We start from the raw sequence: 18,655 nt of genomic DNA on the forward strand, positions 1-18,655 counted from the left end.
TTTCAATGTGTGTTTTACTCAGGATTTAATTATAAAATGCAACTCACGCAAGAGGTAACAAGTCCGGTTATTCACGACTTATAAAATAAGGCCAATACTCGGCTGTCGATCTTGTGCAGAGTAAGAAGTCTTTCCTCAGGTGATGAAGGAGTGACACTCCAAAAGCTAGTGACTCCAAACAAATCTGTTGGACTTTAACCTGGTGTTGTAAGACTTCTTACTCTGCACACCCCAGTCCAACGCCGGCATCTCCACATCATGATCTCGTGCAGAACTAATAAGAACATTATGAACTATTAAACTACATTTTAAAAAATTAATTCTCAGAAGGTGGGTTTTATTGTCTATCCAGAGATGCCTTTGGAAAGATGGTGGAAGGCAGGTTTCTTGGACAACTGCAGTATTTGCAGTGGGTATGAAACAACTGAACAGCATGGCAGTGCAGTTACATATGGACCTGATCAAATATATGCAGCGAATCTTCCCCCAAGGACATTCACAACAATAGCATAAATTTAATGAATTAAAAAGTTCCAAGGCGTGCTATCAAAGAAATATTTTTTTTTTAAAATATATTTATTAAAGTTTTTTTAACACAATTTTTTTTTCCTTACAAACAATAACCCCCCGCCCGTAACAAAAAAAAACGAGAAATCGCGCAGAGCAAGATATATACATGGCAAAATGATATATTTACACAGCTTTGTACTCTGGCCCTCACCCGTAGGTGCCAGTTTCCCCAACCCTTCATGTTATCTCTTGCTCATCCACCCTCCCAGGCAGTCCACCCTTCCCCCCCCCTCCCCTCCCTCCCAGGACGTCCCCTCCACCCCGCCCCGCCCCCAAGGTTGCTGCTGCTGACCGACCTTCCTCTAACGCTCCGCGAGATAGTCTAGGAACGGTTGCCACTGCCTGTAGAACCCCTGCGCAGACCCTCTCAAGGTGAACGTAATTCTCTCCAACTTTTTGAACACAGCCATATCATTTATCCAGGCCTCCAGGCTGGGGGGCTTCGCCTCCTTCCACATTAGCAATATCCTTCGCCGGGCTACTAGGGACGCAAAGGCCAGAATGCCGGCCTCTTTCGCCTCCTGCACTCCCAGTTCGTCCACTACTCCAAATATTGCTAGCCCCCAGCTTGGCTTGACCCGGACTTTCACCACCTGAGATATTGCTCCTGCCACTCCTCTCCAGAACCCCTCCAGTGCCGGGCATGACCAAAACATATGGACATGGTTCGCCGGGCTCCCTGAGCACCTTCCACATCTGTCCTCTACCCCAAAGAACCTACTCAACCTCGCCCCTGTCAAGTGCGCTCTGTGGACCACCTTAAATTGTATCAGGCTGAGCCTGGCACACGAGGAGGAGGAATTAACCCTACCTAGGGCATCAGCCCACAGACCTTCCTTGATCTCCTCCCCCAGCTCCTCCTCCCATTTACCCTTCAACTCTTCCACCAGTGCTTCCCCCTCTTCTTTCAACTCCTGGTGTATTTCCGACACCTAGCCCTCCCCAACCCATACACCCGAGATCACCCTATCTTGAACTTCTTGTGCCGGGAGCAACGGGAATTGCCTCGCCTGTCGCCTCACAAAAGCCCTCACCTGCACATATCTAAAGGCATTTCCCGGGAGTAACTTGAACTTCTCCTCCAGTGCCCCGAGGCTCGCAAACATCCCGTCGATGAACAGGTCCCCCATTCTTCCAATCCCCGCCCGATGCCAGCTCTGGAACCCCCCGTCCATCTTCCCCGGGACAAACCGGTGGTTACCCCTGATCGGGGACCACACCGATGCTCCTATTGCACCCCGGTGCTGCCTCCACTGGCCCCAGATCCTTAGCGTTGCTGCCACCACCGGGCTCGTGGTATACTTTGTCGGCGAGAGCGGCAGCGGTGCCGTCACCAACGCCCCCAGGCTCGTTCCTTTACAGGACGCCATCTACATCCTCTTCCATGACGCCCCCTCTCCCTCCATAACCCACTTGCGGATCATCGCCACATTTGCTGCCCAGTAGTAGCTCCCCAAGTTTGGCAGCGCCAACCCTCCTCTGTCCCTACTGCGTTCCAGGAACCCTCTCCTTACTCTCGGGGTCTTATTCGCCCACACAAACCCCATAATACTCCTGCCTACTCTCTTAAAAAAGGCCTTAGTGATCACGATGGGAAGGCACTGAAACACAAACAAAAACCTTGGAAGGACCACCATTTTGACCGACTGCACTCTACCCGCCAGCGAGAGCGGTAACATGTCCCATCTTTTGAAATCCTCCTCCATTTGCTCCACCAACCTCGTCAGATTCAGTTTATGTAGGGTCCCCCAACTCCTGGCTATCTGGATCCCCAGATACCGAAAGCTCCCCTCCGCCCTCCTCAGCGGTAGGTCCCCAATCCCTCTTTCTTGGTCCCCCGCCTGTAATACAAAGAGCTCACTCTTTCCTACATTGAGCTTATAGCCCAAAAACTCTCCAAACTCCCTTAGAGTCTGCATGGCCTCCACCAACCCCTCCATTGGATCCGCCACGTACAGCAATAGGTCATCCGCATATAGCGACACCCGATGCTCTTCTCCCCCTCGGACCAACCCCCTCCATTTATTAGACTCCCTCAATGACATGGCCAATGGTTCGATCGCCAATGCGAACAACAGGGGGGACAGGGGGCACCCTCGGTACAGTCAAAAGTACTCCGACCTCCGCCGGTTCGTCACTACACTCGCCATCGGGGCTCTGTAAAGGAGCTTAACACAATTGATAAACCCTACCCCTAACCCAAACCTACGCAGCACCTCCCAGAGGTACTCCCACTCTACTCGGTCAAAGGCCTTCTCCGCGTCCATAGCTGCCACTATCTCCGCCTCTCCCTCCTCCGATGGCATCATTATCACGTTTAAGAGCCGCCGCACATTGGTGTTTAGTTGCCTGCCCTTTACAAATCCCGTCCGGTCCTCGTGGATTACCACCGGGACACAGTCCTCGATCCTCGTGGCCAGCACTTTTGCCAGCAACTTTGCATCCACATTGAGGAGTGAGATCGGCCTGTACAATCCACATTGCAGTGGGTACTTGTCCCGCTTTAGGATCAAAGAAATTTTCGCTTCCGACATTGTCGGGGGCAGGGTCTCCTCCTCTCTTGCCTCATTAAAGGCCCTCACCAGTAGCGGGGCCAACAGGTCTGCGTACTTCCTGTAGAACTCCACCGGGAATCCATCCGGTCCCGGGGCCTTCCCCACCTGCATGCTCCCCAAACCCTTGCTCAGCTCCTCCAACCCAATTGGTGCCCCCAAACCAGCCACCTCTTGCTCCTCCACCCTCGGGAATCTCAGCTGATCTAGAGCTCTTCATAAAAGGCCTTGAATACCTCGCTTATTTACGTCGCACTCCGAACCGTGGCTCCCCTTCCATCTTTGACTCCATCTTTGACTCCCCCTATTTCCCTCGCTGCCATCCTCTTACGGAACTGGTGTGCCAGCATCCGACTAGCCTTTTCCCCATACTCGTAGGTCGCCCCCTGCGCTTTCCTCCACTGTGCCTCCGCCTTCCCTGTGGTCAACAGGTCAAACTCTGTCTGGAGCCGTCGTCTTTCCCCAAGTAATCTTTCCTCCGGGGCTTCTGCGTATCTCCTGTCCACTCTCAAACTCTCCCCCGCTAACCTCTCCCTTTCCATACCCTCTGTCTTCTCCCTATGAGCCCTAATGGAAATTAGCTCTCCCCTGATCACCGCCTTCAACGCCTCCCATACCACCCCCACTCGCACCTCCCCGTTGTCGTTGGCCTCCAAGTACCTTTCGATACACCCCCTCACCTTCCCACACACCACCTTGTCTGCCAGCAGTCCCACATCCAGCCGCCACAACAGGCGTTGGTCCCTCTCCTCTCCCAGCTCCAGTTCCATCCAGTGCGGGGCATGGTCCGAAACGGCTATAGCCGAATACTCCGTCCCCTCCACCCTCGGGATGAGCGCCGAACAAAGAAATCTATCCGGGAGTAGGCTTTGTGTACATAGGAGAAGAAAGAAAATTCCCTGGCCTGCGACCTTGCAAACCGCCATGGGTCCACTCCCCACATCTGATCCATAAACCCCCTAAGTACCTTGGCTGCCGCCGTCCTCTTTCCAGTCCTTGATTGGGAGCGGTCCAGTGCGGGATCCAACACTGTATTGAAGTCCACTCCCATTATCAGGCCTCCTATCTCCACGTCTGGAATGTGCCCCAACATGCGCTTCATGAATCCTGCATCATCCCAGTTCGGGGCGTATACGTTTACCAACACCACCCACATCCCTTGCAGCCTGCCGCTCACCATTACATATCGCCCTCCATTGTCCGCTACAATAGTCTTGGCCTCAAATGACACCCGCTTTCCCACCAAAATTGCCACCCCTCTATTCTTCGCGTCCAGTCCCGAGTGGAATACCTGTCCTACCCATCCCTTTCTTCGCCTGTCCTGGTCCGCCACCTTCAGGTGTGTCTCTTGGAGCATGGCCACGTCCGCCTTCAGTCCCTTTAAGTGCGTGAACACTCGAGCCCTCTTCACCGGCCCGTTCAGGCCCCTCACATTCCACGTTATCAGCCGGATTGGAGGGGCTCTCTCTCCAAAAGTTGGAGGGGGACCTCTCTCTTCCCTTCCCTACGGGCTGCGTCAAAAAAAAAAAAAAAAGTTCCGTTGGGGCTCCTCTAACGAGCCCGAACGTCCGTGGTAGCGAGAGCTGCCGAATCATGCGGCTTAGCTCCGCATAGCCGCAACCAGAAGTCGAGAGGGAATCCTTTTGGCAGTTTTCACTTCACCAGCCTGCCCCAAAAAGTCTATGGAAACTCCTGAAAAAGGTCTGAGAGTCCGTTCCAGACGGGAGCTGCCGAATGCGCGACCTACTCTCCATGGCCGCCACCGGAAGCCTCGTCCCTGCTTCTTCAATGGCCTTGGTAGATCTTTTCACAGTTGTTTCCTCTGCTGCTAGAATTCACCTTTGATAGAGTCAAGTCAGATTGCAGCTTTAAGCTTGCCCTTCCCCCGCCTGCATGCTGGAAGAGGCCTTTGTCTATTCCTGCAGCTCAAGCCAAATCTTTTACTGTTTCTGCCGGGTCTGGTAGCCAAAAGACATAACATTCCTGGGGGACACTGTCAGGGGAATGCTGCAGTCTTCTTCCCACACCAGGAAATGTCAAACAAATGCAGTGGGGGCCCTGTAAAAGAGCCCAAAAGTCCGTTCCAAGCGGGAGCTACCAAATATGCGACCTAGCTCTGCATAGCCGCACCCGGAAGTGATCAAAGAAATATGATATAGAACTAGATGAGGAGGTATTCGGACAGGTGACCAAAAGCTTGGAGGTAGGTTTTAAGCAGACTCTTAAAAGAGAAGCAAGGGCGATAAAGAGGTAAAGAAGATAGGAAGGGAAGTTAGAGGGCACAAGTAGCTCAGAGCACAGTTGTCAGTGGGGAAGTAATTAACATAGGTAATGTGGAGGAGGGCAGATTTGGAGGAGTGCAGAGGCCTCAATGGGTTGTGGGACTGATGGAGGTTACAAAAATAGGGAGAAGGGAAGATGGGCATTTAAGACAATCTAAGAATTTTGTGGTTACTTTTGATTTTTTTGAACAGAATAAAAATCCTCAAACTTCTAGCATGTAATTTGAAGTCACATTTTCTGGATTCTTCATCCAGACCTCTTGATTACTAACATAAAAACAGGAAATGCTGGAAGATTTGACAGCATCTGTGGAGAGAGAACCTGGTTATGTCCTGGATTTTCACTGAGTCAGGCTGACTCAGGAGCCCTTTAAGTATGTAGGTGGGTTCCGATTCCGAGATTCCCAACTCATTCCTGGGTTGTCTGATTTCCAGGAGTACCTTTAAAGGATGGGTTGGCTGGCTCCTGTCAAAAGCCCGCTTCTGGCACTCCCAATCAATTCCATTGCAGAGAAAGGCATGTCCTATCCCTCTGTAGTATTCAAGGAGATGGGCCAGGTTTTTAAAGAGTTGTGGTTTACAGTCCCTTAGAGAGGTCATGGACCTTTGTCTGCATAAGGGGACCTTTTAGAAAGCAAGTTCAAAAGATCCTTTCTATGCCTCCAGATAGGTCTGCCCTTCCACCAACCCCTATGGCCCGACGTGTCTAATATGCCAAGCTTTGCCTTCCACCAACCCCGTATGGACCCTCATTCATCCTTTGACAAGCTATGGCAGTCATAAGAACATAGGAACTAGGAACAGGAGTAGGCCATCTGGCCCCTCGAGCCTGCTCCGCCATTTAATGAGATCATGGCTGATCTTTGTGGACTCAGCTCCACTCTCCGGCCCGTACACCATATCCCCGAATCCCTTTATTCTTTAGAAAGGCATCTATCTTTTTCTTAAAAACGTTTAAAGAAGGAGCCTCAACTGCTTCACTGGGCAAGGAATTCCAGAGATTCACAAACCTTTGGGTGAAGAAGTTCCTCCTACACTCCGCCCTAAATCTACCTCCCCTTATTTTGAGGCTATGCCCCCTAGTTCTGCTTTCCCCGACCAGTGGAAACAACCTGCCCGCATCTATCCTATCTATTCCCTTCATAGTTTTATATGTCTCAATAAGATCCGCCCGCATCCTTCTAAACTCCAATGAGTACAGTCCCAGTCTACTCAACCTCTCGTCATAATCTAATCCCCTCAACTCTGGGATCAACCTAGTGAATCTCCTCTGCACTCCCTCCAGTGCCAATATATCCTTTCTCAGGTAAGGAGACCAAAACTGAACACAATACTCCAGATGCGGCCTCACCAACACCCTACACAATTGCAGCATAACCTCACTAGTCTTGAATTCCATCCCTCTAGCCATGAAAGACAAAACTCGATTAGCCTTCTTATCCATGTCTATTGAGTCACTGTGCCCTTGAACAAAGAACAATACAGCACAGGAACAGGCCCTGTGGCCCTCCAAGCATGCACTGGTCATGATACAACCCTTGGCCGAAACCCTCAGATCTTCCTAGTGCCGTATCCCTCTATACTCATCCTATCCATCAATTTGTCGAGATGTCTTTTGAATGCAGTTAATGTATCTGCTTCCACAACCTCCCTTGGAAGGGCGTTCCAGGCACTCACCATCCTCTGTGTAAAAATCCTGCCTCGCACATCTCCTCTAAACTTTGCCCCACAGACTATGCCCCCTAATGACTGACCCCTCCACTCTGGGAAAGAGTGCTACGCATCCACTCTATCCATGCCCCTCATAATCTTGTAGACCTCTATGAGGACACTCCTCAACCTCTGTCTTTCTAATGAAAACAGTGCGAGTCTATTCAGCCTCTCTGAATTACTAAAACCCTCCAGACCAGGCAACATCCTGGTAAACCTCCTCTGCACCTTCTCCAAAGCCTGCACATCCTTCTGGTGGTGTGGCGACCAGAATTGTGCGCAATATTCCAAGTATGGCCTTACCAAGGTTCTATACAACTGTAGCATGACTTGCTAGTTTTTATACTTGAATACAATTGTAGCATGACTTTGAAAAAAAAGTAATTCATTTGTAACTTTCTCCTATTTTAAAAAAGTCTGATACAAGTTTCAATCATCCAGGCCCATGCAAATATCAAAATCACAAACCCTTGAAACCACTTAACCTATGTAAACAACATTGTAAAATTCACAGTGGAGGCCAGAAAGCCTGAACTGTCAATCAAATGATGTTTCCTCTGGGGAACAGCTGTTTCAACAAGGGCAATGTATGTATGGGCTCTCAGCCAAGCCTCATTATGTGTGCTTGGCTGTTAGCCCAAACAGCTATTAAAGTGTGAGAACATCTGCTCCCCAAGGGAAACATTGTTTTATTGGGTGAAATTCTCCGTCTTGTGCCGCCGGTGATTAGTTCTGCAATTAGTTATTCTTCTTGGACTAATGCAAATCTATTCCCTACAGGATTGGCATCTGTAATTGCTTTTTCTTGGTATGCAAATCGAATTACTGCAGAATTCTATGATCCCATGATTGTAGAACAAAAGTAAGTTTGTATTATAGTCCAGCTTAATTTTCGACTAAACTATTAAATCTAATGACAGGTAAATGGAAGCTGAGATTGTCGTCTCCAAAGTACTCTATTGAAGGAAAACGATAGTATTGCAGTACAGTCCTCAGAACAGCATTCTTTGAGATTTATTAATTAAAAATGTTTGCATTGAAAATTGCATATTTCTTTGTATTGTTAACTGAAATAATGCCCTGAAACAGTTTTGTGGTAATATCTCAACCTCACCTTACACCTGAGGTGTGGTTATCCTCAGGTTTAATCACCACCAGTCGGCTCTCCCCCTCAAAGGGGAAAGCAGTCTATGATCGTCTGGGACTATAGCGACTTTGCCCAGTACAAATTACAAAATTTGCCATTATTTAGTACCAATTGTGTACCTCTGTCCATTGCAATTGACAAATTTATATATTACCACATCAAATTAAGGAAACAAAATTATTTCAGTGCATTATTTAATTTAACAATATAAAGAAATATGCAACTTTCAATTCAAACATTTTTAATTAATAAATCTCAAAGAATGCTGCTGGACTTGCTCTGTGTAACAAACCAGCTGTCTGGCCAAGTGAGCTTGTAGTATGGCTCATATTAAGTGTGCATTATTAATAATGGGAGGAGGTCTTGTGGCAATGCGGGTAGCATCCTTGCCTCTGAGCCAGAAGCTCTGCTTTCGAATTCCATCCCAGGATTTGAAACAAAGAACAAAGAGAACAGGCCCTCCCAGCCTGCGCCGATCCAGGTCCTTTATCTAAACCTGTCACTATTTTCCAAGGATCTACTTCCCTCTGTTCCCTGCCCGTTCATATATCTGTCTAGATGCATCTTAAATGATGCTATTGTGCCCGCTTCTACCACCTCCGCTGGCAAAGCGTTCCAGGCACCCACCACCTCTGCGTAAAAAACTTTCCACGCACATCTCCCTTAAACTTTCCCCCTCTCACCTTGAAATCATGACCCCTTGTAATTGACACCCCCACTCTTGGAAAAAGCTTGTTGCTATCCACCCTGTCCATACCTCTCATAATTTTGTAGACCTCAATCAGGTCCCCCCCTCAACCTCTGTCTTTCCAACGAAAACAATCCTAATCGACTCAACCTTTCTTCATAGCCAGCACCCTTCATACCAGGCAACATCCTGGTGAACCTCCTCTGCACCCTCTCTAAAGCATCCACATCCTTCTGGTAATGTGGCAACCAGAACTGCATGCAGTATTCCAAATGTGGCCTAACCAAAGTCCTATACAACTGTAACATGACCTGCCGACTCTTGTACTCAATACCCCGTTCGATGAAGGCAAGCATGCTGTATGCCTTCTTGACCACTCTATCGACCTGCGTTGCCACCTTCAGGGTACAATGGACCTGAACTCCCAGATCTCTCTGTACATCAATTTTCTCCAGGACTCTTCCATTGACCGTATAGTCCGCTCTTGAATTAGATCTTCCAAAATGCATCACCTCGCATTTGCCTGGATTGAACTCCATCTTCCCTTTCTCTGCCCAATTCTTCAATCTATTTATATTTCGCTGTATTCTCTGACAGTCCTCCTCGCTACCTGCAACTCCACCAATCTTAGTATCATCTGCAAACTTGCTAATCAGACCACCTATACCTTCGTCCAGATCATTTATGTATATCACAAACAACAGTGGTCCGAGCACAGATCCCTGTGGAACACCACGAGTCACCTTTCTCCATTTTGAGACACTCCCTTCCACCACTACTCTCTGTCTCCTGTTGCCCAGCCAGTTCTTTGTCCATCTAGCTAGTACACCCTGAACCCCATACGACTTCACTTTTTCCATCAACCTGCCATGGGAAACTTTATCAAATGCCTTACATGTATATGACATCTACAGCTCTTCCCTCGTCAATTAACGTTGTCACTTCCTCAAAGAATTAAATGGCTAAGAAACGTGCATTCATAATGCAATCAAACAAGTTGAGTGTGTCAACCTGCAGATCCTTCCAAACACACCAATGACTGGTGGTACGAGTGGGATAGACTCCTCTTCAGCCACGCTGATGTAGAGTGGTGCCCCTCAAGCTATAAGCCCCTGGTGACAGGCGAGTGACGGTTTCGGGGAATTAGTAGTTATGGAAACTGACAAATGTCTGCCTTAGTGAAACACTAGATGCGGGAAGTGAATCGGAATTAATAATGGTCACGGTGGGTGCTGAATCCTTCATTAATCTGTTAATGGATGCTGAAGCAGTTCTGCTAGATTAGGAAATTAAAGCTAATTAGAAATGGAAAAATAGAATTTTCTTGTCCTTTTCTGCACTGGAATTTATGCTCATTTATGGTTCTTTGTGGTAAAGATAGAAAAAGTATAGTTGTCTATTTTGTTTATGTGCTGATGTTCATTAGAATATTTAAGATTGAGGCCATTAAATTTTGTTGTCCAGAATTCAAAATGGCATCTACTTTGTGAGCTCACACACCTGGTGCTGGCATGCTGAACATCAGTTTGGGTCGGCCTTTGGCCCAGGCACTGGGAATATATAGAGTAGGTAGCAAAGGAAGGTAATTCAACACTATATGCAAAACAAGATGAATACATTTAATTTTCCCTTGCCAGAATCAAGCAGGCAGTGTGAACATGTGGCTTTGCCAGGATAACATGTTTCCTTATTGTACAGGATGCCATTGACTTGACACACATCACTTTGTAGATGACACCTTTAAATTCAGCAACTATGGGAAGGAGTACCACTCCCTCAATGTCCAGCTAGCGTGCAACCATACTCAGTACAGCATGCAGATTAGTGCTCAGTATCTTGGCAGCATGATGCCTTTATTCTGCACAAGTCCATTATAGCATCAGCACTTGAGCCGCCACAAGAAACCAGTGACATACATAGAGTCATATTGAGAAAGTAGAAGCAGGAGGAGGCCATTCAGTCCTCCGAGCCTGCTCCGTCATTCATTATGATCATGGCTGATCATCAAGTTTAATACCGTGCTGGTGACATTTTAATAGTGTACTGACCTCCTGGTCCTGAATTCCTGATTTATATTCCTGTCACCAAAGCTGAATACTTGGAGTATTAACTCATAACATCAAACCTGTAATTTACTAAGATTGTTACAACTTTTTAAACATTCGGTAAACGTGTCAAGGAGAAAAAGTAAAAAATGTTTATGTTGCTTCTGCAGATATGAATTAGGAGCTGCTTTGTTTATTGGTTGGGCTGGATCTTCACTTTCCATATTGGGAGGTGCAATATTTTGTTTCTCCTTATCTAATGGGAAAGATCCTCCAAGGTAAGATCAAATAAGCTGAATGAGATATTACATAGATTGAAGAAGTGTATTTAGAATCCTACTTTTATTGAAATAAACATGTCATGATGAGTACACTTGCAACAAAGTACTCATTGCAGCGGATTTACTCCTTTATCAAGTTGGAGGAACAGCATTCTCATCTTTCGATTAGGTACCTTACAGCCCTCAGGATTCAACAATGAATTTAACAACTTTACATGGTTACCTTTCTGAACCCTATTTTTTCATATCGGACCACTCGGGCCACACGCGGAATTCTCCTGACATGGCGGGATTTGTGCTGGGCGCAACCCGGTGGAGAATTGCCCCCAAAGTCCCAAATAAGAGGTTTGTGTGCAAAATTAAAGCACATGGTATGGTGGCCTTCATTGCAAGGGAATTTGAGTGCAGGAGCAAGGATTTCCTATTGAAGCTGTACAGGACATTGGCGAGATCATCCCTGGAATGCTGTGTGCAGTGTTGGTCTCCTTACCTTAGGAAAGATATATTTTCCATAGAGGGAATGCAGCAAAGGTTTGCCAGACAGATTCCTGGGTAGGCAGGATTGTCGGAGGAGAGATTCGGTTGACTAGGCGTACATTCACTGCAGTTTAGAAGAACGAGAGGGGTTCTTATTGAAACATAAAATCCTGCCACCCGCCATCGCTGCACTGATGACCGTCCCAAACACGGACACATTTCGTCGACGACGAGCCGGAGGAGGCCCACCGCCTTTACTGCATTTCGGCACCACGGGTGGTGCCTATCGAGGTTATGGTCCGGATCAATGGTTTCCTGATTAAGATGGAACTTGATACCAGAGCTCTGTGATCAGCCACCTCACAAAATTAGCTCTGGGATACCTGCCTTAGCGTTGAAAGATACTGATGCCTGGCTGACGACAGGGGAATTGTTGGAGATCGTGGGCACCTCGGAAGTTCCCATGCAATACGGGTCTCAGTCGGCGAATCTACCACTGGTGGTGGTGGAAGGTTCTGGCCCAAATTTGTGGGGCGCGACTGGCTAAAACGCCTCCATTTGGACTGACAACAAGTATGCCTGATGGACCAGACGCAGTGTTGGCATATTTCCCAGGGGGGTTCCAGGAGGGCCTCGTTACCATCCGGGGGCCTCTGTCAGGATATCAGTGGACCCAGAGGTCCAACCATGCCATTTCTGGTTCCAACCAGTTCCTTATGCTGTGAAGCCGAAGGTAGATGCCGAACTGAACCGTTTGGAGAAGCTGGGAATCATCTGTCTGGTGCACTTTGCAGATTGGGCCACGCGGTCGTGCCGGTTATGAAGCCTGAAAGGTCCGTCCACATTTGCACGGATTACAAGATCACAGTCAACCGGGTGTCCCATCTGGATCATTACCTAGTGCCGAAAATTGAAGACCTATATGCAAGGCTCAGCAGCGGAAGGACTTTTACCAAGTTCGACATGAGCCCCGCCTAACTCCAGCTAGTTTTGGTCCCATCCTCACGTAAAAAATGTGGTTGCATGAATACAACAGACTGCCATTCGCTGCTTTTTCAGCATGTGCCATATTCCAGAGGGTGATGGAAAATATCCTCCAAGGGTTGCCGCAGGTGGCAGTTTACCTGGACGATGTGCTGATCACTGGTTTCTCTGATCAGGAGCATCAGAAACACCTGGAGGATGTGCTACGTAGGATCGAGGCAGCCTGGTTCTGCGCAAAAAGTGCGTGTTCCACATAGCGGAAGTGGTCTATTTGGGCTACAGGGTTGACGTGCACAGACTACACACAATAGATGATAAAGTTCACGCCATCCGGAAGGCGCCAGTACCAAAGGATTCCACGGAGCTCCGTTCATTTTTGGACGTCGTCAGCTGTTACGGCAAGTTCTTGCCGATGCTTTTGGCCCTGCTGCACTTGTCCTTCTTTAGAAGGACCAGCGGTGGATTTGGGACCCGCTGCAACAGGGACCATTTGATGAAGTAAAGCGGCAACTGTCATCTTCCCACTTGCTGACTCACTTTGACTCGGCAAAGCCTTTGTTGCTCACATGTGACGTCTTGCCCTATGGAATTGGGACCACCTTGGCACACAGGATGGATGATGGTAACAAGTAGCCCATTGCATTTGCGCCTTCTTAACAACCCTATCAACCTGGGTGGCAACTTTGAGGGATCTATTGTACATGGACTCCAAGATCCCTCTGTTCCTCCACACTTCCAAGAATCCTGCCTTTAACCCTGTATTCAGCATTCAAATTTGACCTTTCAAAATGAATCACTTCACATTTATCAAGGTTGAACTCCATCTGCCACTTCTCAGCCCAGATCTGCATCCTGTCAATGCCCTGTTGTAACCTGCAACAACCATCAACACTATCTACAACTCCCCCAACCTTCATGTCATCGGCAAACTCACTCTTCCACTTCCTCATTCAAGTCATTTATAAAAACCACAAAGAGCAGAGGTCCCAGAACAGATCCTTGCAGGACACCACTGGTCACCGACCTCCGGGTGGAATACTTTCCATCCATTACCACTCGCTGTCTTCTTTCAGCCAGCCAATCCTGTATCCAACAGCCAAATTTCCCTGTATCCCATGACCCGTAACTTTCTGAATGAGCCTACCATGGGGAACCTTATCAAATGCCTTACTGAAATCCATATACACCACATCTACTGCATCAATGTGTCTCGTCACATCCTCAAAGAATTCAATGAGGCTTGTGAGACATGACCTGCCCCTCACAAAGCCATGCTGACTATCTTTAATCAAACTATGTTTGTCTAAATAATCATAAATCCTATCTCAGAATCCTTTCAAATATTTTGCTCACCACAGACGTAAGACTGACGGATGTATAATTCCCAGGGATTTCCCTATTCCCTATCCTGAACAGGGGAACAACATTCGCCTCCCTCCAATCATCCGGTACTACTCCAGTGGAGAGTGAGGACACAAAGATCATCGCCAACGAAGCAGCAATCTCCTCCCTCGCTTCCCGTAGTAACCTAGGGCAGCACGGTAGCATTGTGGATAGCACAATTGCTTCACAGCTCCAGGGTCCCAGGTTAGATTCCTGGCTTGGGTCACTGTCTGTGCGGAGTCTGCACATCCTCCCCGTGTGTGCGTGGGTTTCCTCCGGGTGCTCCGGTTTCCTCCCACAGTCCAAAGATGTGCAGGTTAGGTGGATTGGCCATGATAAATTGCCCTCAGTGTCCAAAATTGCCCTTAGTGTTGGGTGGGGTTGCTGGGTTATGGGGATAGGGTGGAGGTGTTGACCTTGGGTAGGGTGCTCTTTCCAAGAGCTGGTGCAGACTCGACGGGCCGAATGGCCTCCTTCTGCACTGTAAATTCTATGAAAAAATACCTGAGGGCTTTTACCACAAAAATGGCGGAACTCTGCATAGTGGACGACATCCTCCTGTGGGTGCCCAAGTGGTCATCCCTTAACACGGCCAGGGGGCAATTTTGCATGACCTCCATAAAAGGCACCCAGGGGTCTGAAAAATAAAAATGTTTGCCCGGAGCTACGTGTGGTGGCCTGGCATTGTCGCGGAGATCAAGAAATTAGCGAAACAGTGTACCAGGCGCACCCGGAACTCCCCAGTGACGTCAACTGGCCCAAAAGACACCATTGTATGCAGCTGATTTCCCAAGCCTGGACAGTTCCGTTTCCATGGTAACAGTCAGTCAGGGCCATAATGACTTTTTGAAAACTGTGTTAATCTAATTAATGTTAGAGGCATAATTGGCAAGCCAAGGTATGGAAAATTGCGCCAAAACATTTATCTCACAAATTGACAGACAGTTTGGCCGAATTGAGAGAATTATCAATTAGTCAAAGCCAATCACAGCTGTAAAGAAGGTGAAACTTTAAGAGAATGATCTCCTTAAAAATCACTTGTCGGGATGGAAAAATCCATTCCTGAATCAATCTATCACTTTCTGAAACCTATTTCTTTCCTGCTTGCTTTCGCTAAATCGCCATTTTTCTTTTGTTTAAATCAATCCGTAATTTTGTACTGTGTATCATGATTTGAAGAATTACCACCATCTGTATTTTAAACTCAACCACTGTATTCGCTAAAGACAATCAATCTGACCTAAGTTTGTACTGTAACTAAATTTACCAGTGGACACTAAAGCTGACAATAAAGTTCAACGAAACTTTGCCAAAAAGCACAGCCTGGAATCTCTGTTATTTGGGAATTCAGAATGGATAACACATATCCAGGGTTCCGAATAGACACAGAGATCCATCAGGGCAATTTTGCAGGACCTCCATAAAGGACACCAGTGGTCTGAAAAATAAAAATGTTTGCCCGGAGCTACGAGTGGTGGCCTGGCATTGTCACGGAGATCAAGAAATTAGCAAAACAGTATACCCGGTGCCAGGAGCACCCAAAACTCCCCCCGGCAGCTCCACTTCATCCATGGGAATGGCTGGCCATGGTCCAACCTCCATGTGGATTTTACGTGGCCTCTCCGGGGGAATGTACCTACTGATAGTAGACACACATTCAAAATGGATGGATGGACACCGGATGACAGTCGATTGCAGTCGATTTCGGCGGGAGAACAGCTGGTGAGTCAGTTTCAGCGGGAGCATTGCGGAAGGAGGTTGCTGGGAGGTAAGTCAACCTTTAAAAGCACTTGTCTTTGCAGGGGCAGGCCAGTCGATTTTGGCGGGAGAACAGCTGGTGAGTCAGTTTCAGCGGGAGCATTGCGGAAGGAGGTTGCTGGGAGGTAAGTCAACCTTTAAAAGCACTTGTCTTTGCAGGGGCAGGCCAGTCGATTTCGGCGGCGGGAGAACAGCTGGTGAGTCAGTTTCAGCGGGAGCATTGCGGAAGGAGGTTGCTGGGAGGTAAGTCAACCTTTAAAAGCACTTGTCTTTGCAGGGGCAGGCCAGTCGATTTCGGCGGGAGAACAGCTGGTGAGTCAGTTTCAGCGGGAGCATTGCGGAAGGAGGTTGCTGGGAGGTAAGTCAACCTTTAAAAGCACTTGTCTTTGCAGGGGCAGGCCAGTCGATTTCGGCGGGAGAACAGCTGGTGAGTCAGTTTCAGCGGGAGCATTGCGGAAGGAGGTTGCTGGGAGGTAAGTCAACCTTTAAAAGCACTTGTCTTTGCAGGGGCAGGCCAGTCGATTTCGGCGGGAGAACAGCTGGTGAGTCAGTTTCAGCGGGAGCATTGTGGAAGGAGGTTGCTGGGAGGTAAGTCAACCTTTAAAAGCACTTGTCTTTGCAGGGGCAGGCCAGTCGATTTCGGCGGTGTGAGAACAGCTGGCTGGTTAGTCAATTTCAGCAGGAGCTGAGAATTTTTCTTTTTTTCTTTTAAATTAGTTTTTTAGGCGGGAACAGGAAGTCGACCCGCGGACGTCTGGGAAGACCCTCACCAATAAATTCTGGTGGAGAGGAAACCCGAGACACTACACGTGTAGTGTCTCCCACCAGCCCTCCTCCTCTAACCTAATAATAAGACCCATTGGTGTGAGGTAAGTACCATATTTTATTATATTATTATTATTTTTTATAAAAATTTAATTTAGTTGTTAGCCAGATCTTGGTAGAAAGTTGGAGGAATGGCAGGGAAGGGAGTGCAATGTTCCTCCTGCAGGATGTTTGAGGTGAGGGATGCAGTTAGTGTCCCTGCTGATTTTACCTGCAGGAAGTGCTGCCATCTCCAGCTCCTCCAAGACCGAGTTAGGGAACTGGAGCTGGAGTTGGAAGAACTTCGGATCATTCGGGAGGCAGAAGGGGTCATAGATAGCAGCTTCAGGGAATTAGTTACACCAAAGATTGGAGATAGGTGGGTAACTGTAAGAGGGACTGGGAAAAAACAGTCAGTGCAGGGATCCCCTGCGGTCGTTCCCCTGAGAAACAAGTATACCGCTTTGGATACTTGTGGGGGGGGGGACTTACCAAGGGTAAGCCATGGGGTACGGGCCTCTGGCACGGAATCTGTCCCTGTTGCTCAGAAGGGAAGGGGGGTGAGGAGCAGAGCATTAGTAATTGGGGACTCTATAGTCAGGGGCACAGATAGGAGATTTTGTGGGAGCGTGAGAGACTCACGTTTGGTATGTTGCCTCCCAGGTGCAAGGGTACATGATGTCTCGGATCGTGTTTTCCGGGTCCTTAGGGGGGAGGGGGAGCAGCCCCAAGTCGTGGTCCACATTGGCACCAACGACATAGGTAGGAAAGGGGACAAGGATGTCAGGCAGGCTTTCAGGGAGCTAGGATGGAAGCTCAGAACTAGAACAAACAGAGTTGTTATCTCTGGGTTGTTGCCCGTGCCACGTGATAGTGAGATGAGGAATAGGGAGAGAGAGCATTTAAACACGTGGCTACAGGGATGGTGCAGGCGGGAGGGATTCAGATTTTTGGATAACTGGGGCTCTTTCTGGGGAAGGTGGGACCTCTACAGACAGGATGGTCTACATCTGAACCTGAGGGGCACAAATATCCTGGGGGGGAGATTTGTTAGTGCTCTTTGGGGGGGTTTAAACTAATGCAGCAGGGGCATGGGAACCTGGATTGTAGTTTTAGGGTAAGGGAGAATGAGAGTATAGAGGTCAGGAGCACAGATTTGACGTCGCAGGAGGGGGCCAGTGTTCAGGTAGGTGGTTTGAAGTGTGTCTACTTCAATGCCAGGAGTATACGAAACAAGGTAGGGGAACTGGCAGCGTGGGTTGGTACCTGGGACTTCGATGTTGTGGCCATTTCGGAGACATGGATAGAGCAGGGACAGGAATGGATGTTGCAGGTTCCGGGGTTTAGGTGTTTTAGTAAGCTCAGAGAAGGAGGCAAAAGAGGGGGAGGTGTGGCGCTGCTAGTCAAGAGCAGTATTACGGTGGCGGAGAGGATGCTAGATGGGGACTCTTCTTCCGAGGTAGTATGGGCTGAAGTTAGAAACAGGAAAGGAGAGGTCACCCTGTTGGGAGTTTTTTATAGGCCTCCTAATAGTTCTAGGGATGTAGAGGAAAGGATGGCGAAGATGATTCTGGATATGAGCGAAAGTAACAGGGTAGTTATTATGGGAGACTTTAACTTTCCAAATATTGACTGGAAAAGATATAGTTCGAGTACAATAGATGGGTCGTTTTTTGTACAGTGTGTGCAGGAGGGTTTCCTGAAACAATATGTTGACAGGCCAACAAGAGGCGAGGCCACGTTGGATTTGGTTTTGGGTAATGAACCAGGCCAGGTGTTGGATTTGGAGGTAGGAGAGCACTTTGGGGACAGTGACCACAATTCGGTGACGTTTACGTTAATGATGGAAAGGGATAAGTATACACCGCAGGGCAAGAGTTATAGCTGGGGGAAGGGCAATTATGATGCCATTAGACGTGACTTGGGGGGGATAAGGTGGAGAAGTAGGCTGCAAGTGTTGGGCACACTGGATAA

At 48.1% G+C, this 18,655-nt stretch overlaps 1 protein-coding gene across 2 annotated transcripts in view; it reads left to right on the top strand.

Annotated features, from left to right (window-relative positions):
- Nucleotides 1-18,655, top strand: part of LOC140391594 (claudin-10-like) — a 120,320-nt gene that overhangs the window by 93,913 nt on the left and 7,752 nt on the right. The window contains exons 3-5 of one of the 2 annotated variants that reach the window (XM_072476241.1): nucleotides 7,895-7,976; nucleotides 11,165-11,272; nucleotides 16,595-16,746. In XM_072476241.1, coding sequence (XP_072332342.1) covers nucleotides 7,895-7,976; nucleotides 11,165-11,272; nucleotides 16,595-16,724 — 320 coding nt within the window. In that variant the 3' untranslated portion in view covers nucleotides 16,725-16,746. The remainder of the gene's footprint in view (nucleotides 1-7,894; nucleotides 7,977-11,164; nucleotides 11,273-16,594; nucleotides 16,747-18,655) is intronic. The other variant, XM_072476240.1, reaches the window with a different exon arrangement.

The sequence above is a fragment of the Scyliorhinus torazame genome, chromosome 15 (assembly GCF_047496885.1).
Source record: "Scyliorhinus torazame isolate Kashiwa2021f chromosome 15, sScyTor2.1, whole genome shotgun sequence".
NCBI lineage: Eukaryota > Metazoa > Chordata > Chondrichthyes > Carcharhiniformes > Scyliorhinidae > Scyliorhinus > Scyliorhinus torazame.